This window comes from Gobio gobio (assembly GCF_949357685.1).
Source record: "Gobio gobio genome assembly, chromosome: 25".
Lineage (NCBI taxonomy): Eukaryota > Metazoa > Chordata > Actinopteri > Cypriniformes > Gobionidae > Gobio > Gobio gobio.
The window spans coordinates 21,084,231-21,093,678 of NC_137121.1; the positions used below are offsets into that span (position 1 = coordinate 21,084,231).

The 9,448-nt window shown below is 39.7% G+C and overlaps 1 protein-coding gene across 1 annotated transcript; it reads right to left on the reverse strand.

Annotated features, from left to right (window-relative positions):
- Positions 1–1,206: 1,206 nt before the first annotated feature.
- Positions 1,207–5,014, reverse strand: pim3 (Pim-3 proto-oncogene, serine/threonine kinase). The gene is made up of 6 exons (XM_079809365.1): positions 4,623–5,014; positions 4,282–4,391; positions 4,138–4,188; positions 3,695–4,058; positions 2,536–2,712; positions 1,207–2,449 (listed from the first exon to the last, which is right to left on the reverse strand). Exons 1-6 carry the CDS (start codon positions 4,708–4,710, stop codon positions 2,280–2,282), a joined length of 960 nt encoding a protein of 319 aa, XP_079665491.1. The 5' UTR covers positions 4,711–5,014; the 3' UTR covers positions 1,207–2,279.
- Positions 5,015–9,448: the final 4,434 nt, after the last annotated feature.

Genomic DNA, 9,448 nt, shown 5'->3' on the forward strand with positions numbered 1-9,448 from the left:
TTATTATCAGGTTTATCATTATGATTATGACCTCATATGTTAATGTAAATCTTAGGCTGAAGTTGATGAGTTATCTTGAGTAAACTAACTGATCCAGTTACACAACACGATAAAGGCAGGGCTTCATATCGTTTTCATATGGCGATTGGCGAAATATGAAATCATAATTTGACTGGAAAATAGATTATTGTTTTGTGTAAATGTTTGGGGTTTTTTCTCATCATATTCTAGTATTTGACTAATTTGCCATCATTTGACTCATTGGCTAATGGTCATTACGTTTCACATTAATTTTGTAACCAGCAGGCTATACATTTGAAACCTTAGAAGCAGTAGGTAGCTACAACTTAACTTAATCTCAGGTGATTATACATCTGAATCATGCATTACATAACGAATCATTAAAATCTTACTCAGCTTTCTGACAGTAGGCTAATGCTTTACCGCCAGTGTGTCATCATCTCCTTTGCATACTCTGTTGACTAACGTGGGTAATGTTAACTATTCATCAGGATGTTGGACATTTCGTGGAAAGGGTGAGTCAGATACACAATTTGTATATCTACTTACTTACTCAAGTTCAAAATCAAAATATGGGAAGGGACTAAACTGAATTATTGAATTGCAAGACCATTTGACCTTTTACTTTTCTTATTATTTTACTGAATGATGTATGCTGCCAGGAATTGTTCTATTGATTTCAGTCCAAGGTTAAATTTAACGCCCTAAACCTATAGGGGGCAGCATTTTCACACAATGTATAACTCAATCGTCTGTGGTGGGACATCATTGGTTGTTTTTTTTTAAATAATAATAATAATAACTACGTTATTGGCAAATGTCAAGGCCCTTTTCACACCAAAAACGAAATGATTCAGAAGAAAGTTTCTCTTTCTTCAGCAATAAAAAAAGGAAAGCCAAATATGTTTAACTAAAGTCATTTTTTCTTATTAGTATAGTTGAATGGGATCATCGAAGGTCAACAGTAAAGACATTGGTTGAGATTAAATACATAAATTGTATTATTTAACATTTGAATTATTGAGGTTTGTGCAATAGTTTGCATTTCACTGGTTTTATTCATTTTGAGGAATACTGGATCAGGTTTTTTATCTGGAACCACACTAAGCAGGTTTATGCAGCACACACACACACACACACACCTCACTTATGTAAATATAAGGAGCAAACAGACACAAACATGTTACATATGAAAGGAATTTATTGTGTCCAATATAAAAAAATAAATGTTTCACCAGTTAAAAAAAAAAAAAAAAAAAAAAATCCACACTGTCACAGTGGAAGGACTAAAACACATTTTTACTTCCACTTCACATGGAGAAAAAAAAAACTGATTCTAAATTTTACACTACATCAGAAAATGGCATCACTAAACATCTCAATCTTATATTTGTATCAGTATTAGATAAGCTTTAGCGTGTCTATGATCCTTTAGGTTAAACTAAAGATAAGCCCAGGGAACTCTTTACATTTAACAATTTCAATTTACTTTTTGCAGATGGTATAAAATGAATAAATAAATAAATAGCCACTGAATGTGGAATGTTTGTATTGCATGAATAAATAAGATACATGGAAGATAATGTACATAAATACAATACAAATACTTGTATTTAAAAAAAAAAAAATTGTAAAAAAATGAAATAAGGAAAGACAAGTCCATGAATATTGCATTGATTGTGCACATCACTCAAGTCTCTGCTAAGCAAAGTCTAAAAAGTGACGTCAACAGAGATGTAGTGGAAGACATTCAGAAAACAACAACAGAAGGGAAAACCATCGAAATATTGTATATGAATGGCAGAGCAGCAGAGAGAGTGTAAAGAGAGTAGTAAGTGTGTACTTCAAGTATTCGACCACTAGAGGGCAAGGGAGACCCACCACATAACTAGATACAGTCTTTGAAGGTTCCCATGAATCCAGGGAGTTCCCCTAAAATCCATGAAAATCCACCTGGCGTCTGTCGTGACTTGAATCCCATAAAAGCAGCTTTCCAAAAAAGGCACCGAAAACTAAAAAGATAGTCTAAAAGGAAAATAATGTCCAAGCTCTATAAGAGCAACCAGTAAGATCAAAGGATCACTAGCATTGCTGCTCACGCAATCCCTACGGGTAACAACTCACCCTTAGCAAGAAAAAAAAAAAAAAAAAAAAAAAAAGAAGACATTTAATGTAACATAAATAGAAGTCCTGATAACCAACAGACTGGGAACAAGGGCAAAAAGGTCTGAGTCTGTTCAATCGGCTTCCCTCATCCGTCAAAGGCTGTCTTTGCCCGATTCTGTGCTGATAGAGTGAAGTGTGATGTCGACGCTTTCTGCTGTCGGGCTTTCTTCCGTCCGCATCCACTGATGCTCAAATATCTGCTCCAAAGTGGGTCGATCTGAAGGTCTCAAGCAGAGGCACCATTTGATGAGCTGCTGACACCCTGATGGACGGAAAAAAGCAGCAAGGTTAAACTTCACATCTGCAAAAGGGTTTAAAACCGAAAGATCAGACTGGTTTAGAACATACCTGGAGAGATTCTTCTCCTGAAAAAGAGCCGTCCCCTCAGGATCTCCTCGTCGTGCTCAAACGGGATGTCGCCGCACACCATGTCGTACAGTAGGACGCCGAGGGACCACACGGTTGCCGAGCGTCCGTGGTACCTGTGGTAACGAATCCACTCGGGGGGGCTGTACACTCGCGTGCCTGCAAAAACAAAACAGATTCGGTTTGGATGGAGATTTTTGGCTCATTTTATAATCGCCTTTTTTGGCTTAAAAGCACCGATTTTGATTACACTGCAGCACTGTATAATGAGCCACTCTAGTCAGCTGACTCAAGCAAAGGGGGCGCCAGCGGTCTGGCGTTTGCACAAATGCTCCTCCCTCCTCCAGTCTCGCTGTGAGCCCGGAGAACGGCTCGTTCCAAAAATACAAGCAAGCTGAAACAGGAGGGCGATCTAAAAAGGACACTTTCAGGTACAAACATTCTCAAGCTATTGGCAACTCCCTGTGTTTTCCGCGTGAGTCACTTCCCCCAACAAAAGCACCTTCACTAGGGGTGGTGTGACAGGCCCCCAAAGACCAGGAGTCGCTTGGATACCAAACAAAAACAGGGATCCGTGAAGGGATCACGTGGTCCCGCAACTCAGGTTTCACAACAAACAGATGCTACGCAGTAACAGCTGATCCCACCAACTTAGCTCATATTTAACATTTTAACTCAGATTAAAGTGCAAAAAAAAAAAAAAAGAGTTTGAATAAATTATACCATCAAGTAACATAAAAATAATGTATAGGTGATTATGGTCATAAATCAACCTGTGTGGATCATACTGAATAAAACATTCTCTCCACAAACAAACATTTATACAATTTATTTTTCTATATAAACTTTCTGTGTTGTAAAAAGATTAAAAGTGTAATGTCGTCAAGTCTTTCGCATAAAAATTTGTTTGGGAAAAAGCTAGTATCTAAGATAGTCTGAACTGGCTTAAGAAAAAAATTGGCATAAAACCTAATAAAATCCAGATTAAACCAAAGCCGTTTTCCCCCCCAAAAGTTCTCTTTAAATCTAATGCTGAATATTAAGTGAAATCATTATTATCATCATCATCATCAGGATTTGACAACGCATTTTGTTACGCGACGCAGGTGCAAAGGAGGATGGGAAAGAGTCAAGGACGCACCATCAAAGTCGGTGTAGACGGTGTCCTTGAGGATGGCCCCGGAGCCGAAGTCAATGAGCTTCAGATCTCCCGTGCGTAAATCCACCAGGAGGTTCTCGTCTTTGATATCCCGGTGAACCACCCCGCAGCTGTAGCAGTGCCGAACCGCCTCCAAAACCTGCCTGAAGAAGCCCCGGGCGGTGTCCTCATCCAGCGCGCCTTTCTCCGTGATGTAGTCGAATAAATCCTTCACCATCTCCGGCCTCTCCATTATAATCAACCAGCCGTCGGGTCTCTCATACCAATCTATGAGTTTAATGATCCCCTGAAACGTACTTCCCACTTTCTTCAACAAAACGATCTCGAGTGGAACCAGCGACCCGTTCTGGAATACAAAAACGCATGCATTAGCATTTAAGAAGTTAATAATAAAACGAAAATAAATCAAATGCTAGTTTACTTACAATTGTACCCCATTCGGTCACTCTCTCCTTGGCGACGTGTTTTACCGCAACCTAGAGACAAAAAATAGAAAACGCACATATGAGTGTGTGGCTGTGGCGCCAAACGCGGCCATGTGCTGCCACCAAAACAAAGCCAACGCTTACCGGCAACGCGTCTGAGATCCGAGTACCGGCGTACACCGTCCCAAACCCGCCGCTTCCCAGCACAGAACCCACATGATAAACCTTCTCAAACGGCTCCCTTTCGCTCTTTGCTGTAAAATGAATGTGAATAAACAGCGTTAATATAAGAATGTGATGTAAAGCGAGTGTGTATAACGCACGGTTGGCAACAAAATGGCTCCATACTCAGGTCACGGACAGGCGCGTGCCGATTAAGCAGATAGATACGTCGCGTATGGAAAATAAGGAGTAAATAATAGAATAAAGACACACTGTTAAATAAAAATTTTTTTATTGTTATGAATTTGGAGAACGACACATACCTGCTTGAAGTTGAATTTTCACCGGTAAGTGGTCGATGTTGGTTGTGTTGCAAATATGGGAAAAAGATCCAAACTTGGAAAGTAACATTTTTCGTTGTCTTCTCAAAACGATTCTTAGTCCTTAAGATGCGTAACTGTGCGTAGGACCGGAAAACACCGGCACTCCGTCCTTCACAGTAAACACCGAATTCCCTACAAAAATGGTATTTAGTAGTGGGACTCCGCTAGAAAATCCCACAAATGCTCGCAAAACGATTCCGAATCCTCTTCTACAAAGGTGTCAAACTCCGGTAATTATTCACAAATGTCCCCGCGCTCCCATAGTGAGAGAGAACTGCACACGTTTGCGCTTTTGAGTCTGGTCGGCGAGCTCAGTTGATGTGTCTGTGTGTGTGAGAGCGGGGAGACCGTATTAACTCTTAATTCTCGTGTTTGGGCGAACAGATCCCTACGCCACGGATACACTCAATACGCTCAAATAAAAAACAAACGCGTTCCTCAAAATTCTTTAGCGTTCCATAAGGGGCAAAAATGCTAAGTGGTAAAATCTAGAAAGACACTATAAATGTATGACATTTCATCAGCAGTTGTAAATAGTGCGCTGTTGAATAGTGCGAGACGCGCATGGATACCTCGTCTGAGAGCTTTGCGCTTAGGCTATATAACAAGACCAACCACGTTGCACAGTTTATAAAATCGCACAGTGACTAATTGGAGTAATATTGCTGGGTTGTGCCTGTCAAATAATGATAATGTTTAATAGAATAATAATGATGTGTTTTTAGCATGTCTGTCTGTCTGTCTGTCTGTCTGTCTGTCTGTCTGTCTGTCTGTCTGTCTGTCTGTCTGTCTGTCTGTCTGTCTGTCTGTCTGTCTGTCTGTCTGTCTATCTATCTATCTATCTATCTATCTATATCTCATTGTCTGTCTGTCTATATATCTCTATCTGTCTGTCTGTCTATATATCTCTATCTATCTGTCTGTCTCTATCTATCTGTCTGTCTGTCTGACTATCTATCTGTCTGTCTATCTATCTATCTATCTATCTATCTATCTATCTATCTATCTATCTATCTATCTATCTATCTATCTATCTATCTATCTATCTATCTATCTATCTATCTATCTATCTATCTATCTATCTATCTATCTATCTCATCGTCTGTCTGTCTATATATCTCTATCTATCTATCTGTCTGTCTCTATCTGTCTGTCTGTCTATCTATCTGTCTATATATCTATATCTGTCTGTCTGTCTATATATCTCTGTCTGTCTGTCTGTCTGTCTGTCTGTCTGTCTGTCTGTCTGTCTGTCTGTCTGTCTGTCTGTCTGTCTGTCTATATCCATCCATCCATCCATCTGTCCTTGTGTGTGAAGCCCTAAGTGTGTGTTAATAGTGAATTTGGGTTGATTGGAACCCAATCAATCAAACTATATTCACCCTATATCCCTGTTAATTAATTATATTACTAATCTGTGTACTGTTGTTGATTTATATGCAATGCAAATAAGTCATATAGTTCAGCTGTACATATATCTGGTGGGGTCATTGAAAGCCACAAAGTAGACTCTGTTGTATATATCAAATAGTTTTAGTTCTATTATTCAGTAACCGATCATGTAGGCTAACTGCATGGTGTAATGTCATAAAGTAGTATTCAATATAGAGTGTACGATTATACGAGAGTCTACATAAAATAATCGGGTAGATTCTTATATCAAGCATATGACTGAAGCTTTTCAGATTTATTTTCTGGGATTATCTCTTTGTCCAGATCAATCCTCATCATCTCTCTCATCTAAGGAGGTAATTTGGAAAGAGGCTGATGGAACTAGGCAGACAGGATGTCTCAAAGACAGGGAGACAAGGTAAACAGTGATCCCCTGCTGTGATAGAGGATGAACGACGTTATGAAAATTCATATGATAAGACGTGCTCTGCAAACAGCTGTGCACCCCAGACCCATTAGACACTGATATCAAACTGGAGTCAAATCGATGCTTAGCCTTTACATAAAACGGCTAAAAAATAATAACTATATCTCAGACCGAGATGAATAAAACGTGCAATTACACATAACTTTTGACTGCACTTTATGTAAATTGCTACAAATGGTTTCTGAGAATAAAACGTAATGAGCCATAACCGAACATCTTACATCTGACAGTGAATATGTGACATTCATTCTCTTATTACATGTCATTCTTCTCCTACCTTCCCAGAAAAAGAACCTATTCTCACTTTCATCTCATGCCAGATTCATTAGGTCATACCTCAGAAGGACTTCAAGGCTTTGGGAAGCTTTTATGAGACACACTGGAGCAATCAGGAGGGAAATCCCTCAAGGTTTTCAGCAATCACCTGATATAAGGGCAAAGCACATGTGTCCAAATGAACAAAAAGCTTCTACAGACCCCAATGTGTGATTTAGTTGGTGAGTACACATTGACACTTCATTATTCCTATTATAGTAAATTCAATGTAAAGTAGAAATGGCAAATCTCCCAACCTCACTGTTGGCCGCTGTTCTGTCATAATGACCTCTGTCTGACGTATTCCAGAAGAAAATGTGATAACCTGTAGCAAAAGTGGCTTTATGCAGCTTTACACATCTAATCGGACTGATCACAAAGACCCCCACTGTTTTGCGCTGACAAGAGGGGCTTATAGTGCACAGTTCCGAATCCTCTTCAGAGGTTATCTGGAGGGCAGGGTTATACAATCACTTACCTTTTCACTGGGCTGGAACATATGGTCCAATCCAAAGTATATTCAAAGATATGAAAAATATAATCACTTATTATTATTGTTCAAAACCTGAAAATGCGTTTTTTTTACATAATTGAAATATTGTTGGACAATTTATTTAGAGCTGTCAACTGATCCAAACATGCAATTCAATTATGTGTCGATTAACTGATTCAATGAATTATTAAAATTAAACAAAATATATATATTTTTAAATGGAATTTCTTTCCAAAATACTTTTGGCTATATAATTTTGAAATTATGCAGACCTATCGTAAGACACTTTGTGTTATTTGTTAAAGACACTAGAGGGCTTTCACACTTGAAATGGTTAGTCCTGGGTCGTTCTAAACCCCAAATAAACATAATCTTGGGTTATTTTGATTCACGTTTCACATTGCTCATAATTTACCCAGGGTTAAGGATTAATCCTGGGTATTCATAAACTTCTGTTTCACACTGAACATCCCTAAATGTTCAAATATGGTAACGTTCTTATTTGCATATTTGCGGTGTCAGCGTCACTGACTGCATGAACATCGCACGAGATATGTTCACATAAAGGCTCTGGCATTCTCATATTATCCATTGCTGACTGTACAGAATTCATCCTGAATGAACTTTTCGGACTTTAAAGGTCCACTGGACCTGTCGTGTTTTCTAACCATTTGGCATTTTCCCCCTCAAACACTGAAACTACAGTTTATACTGCAGAACCGATTGCAACTGCAGAGCCATATGTCACAGCAATGTGAGGACAGCAGTCTCAGAACGGTGTTGGGGTGGAGCTTATAACATAATTAAGGGTAGGTTTAGTGGTGGGGTTGGACATTCGTTAAGGTAGAGCTTATAGTTATAGTGTGGTTGGGGCGGGACAGGCGATCGTCAACGGCACCCTAACTTCACCCTAAGCTGCTGTCCTCAGACTGCTGTGGCGTGTATTGCATGTGGTTCTGCAGTTAGATATATCTCGTTTCTACAATATGTAGAGTTTCTGTGACTGTCCAAAGCACGCACGTGAATATGAGGTGCGCTATTGGTTGCCGGTTGCTAAGCATAGACATTCTAACACTGCATCGTTTTAACACTGTTCACATTTGACACCACAATGCGGGGTTGACTCGGCAAAAGCAGGGTTTCATAACCCCAGGTAAAAGGCTGTGCTAACTCCGCAAGTGTGAAACTTTCCTTTAGCCAGGGTTAAAAGCGGTGTTTAGAACGATGATAACCCGGGGTTACATGCAGTGTGAAACACCCTTAGGCCTTTCAATCAATTAAAACATTGATTTATGTATCAATGAATTAACTTAAAGAGTTAGTTCACACAAAAATGAAATTTCTGTCATTATTTACTCACCCTCATGTTGTTTCAAACCCGTTGGATCTTTGTTCTAGCCTGACAAGCCAGACCCACATCAAGATGTTGGGTCTGGGAACACACCATTGGCAGGGCTCAATCCAAGGGGTGGGATAAACGGTTGTCTTTCAAATTCCCTCTGCACGCGATAGGATAGCGCTACAACCAACCAGAGTAACGAAAAATGTGAAGCGTAGCTAGTTGATAGATTAAACTTTGGCCGTATCCGGTCAGCAAAACTCCGAACACATCTTCCTTTCTTAAGAATGACTTCAGTGCCGTTCTTTGTTCTTTCCTCAAAGAAAAGCTTAACTCCAAGTCTTCTAGAGTCGCGGCCAAAGACCGCTGTTCGCTAGCTTCTTTGTTTACAAGTAGCACACGGAACCGCGGCAACTCTGCCGTCATTATGTTAAGCCCGCCCACCGACTCTATACATGATGTGATTGGCCTGCCCAGAGTTTGGTTTTTCCAGCTCGCAAGCCAACGGAGAGTTGCTCAACGACCCTGGCTGCAAATTAGATTTGCTGCCGCTAGGGTGCGTCTAGATTTCTAGGCTATCTCTGTTCTTCTTTGGAACACAAATTTAAGTATTTTTGATGAAATCTGAGTTTTCTGACCCCACATAGGCAGCAACGTAAACACCACTTTCAGGGCCCAGAAAGGTAGTAAATACATCGTTAAAATAGTCCATGTGACTACAGTTGTTCAACCTTAAAGGG

What these genes read in the sequence shown, in the direction of transcription:
- pim3 (XM_079809365.1), bottom strand. Translation starts at nt 4,710, where the DNA reads ATGTTACTTTCCAAGTTTGGATCTTTTTCCCATATTTGCAACACAACC. An exon ending in GAAAATTCAACTTCAAGCAG is followed by an intron (nt 4,392 to 4,622) that starts GTATGTGTCGTT and finishes TTCATTTTACAG; the next exon opens with CAAAGAGCGAAAGGGAGCCG. An exon ending in TGACCGAATGGGGTACAATT is followed by an intron (nt 4,059 to 4,137) that starts GTAAGTAAACTA and finishes TTTGTATTCCAG; the next exon opens with AACGGGTCGCTGGTTCCACT.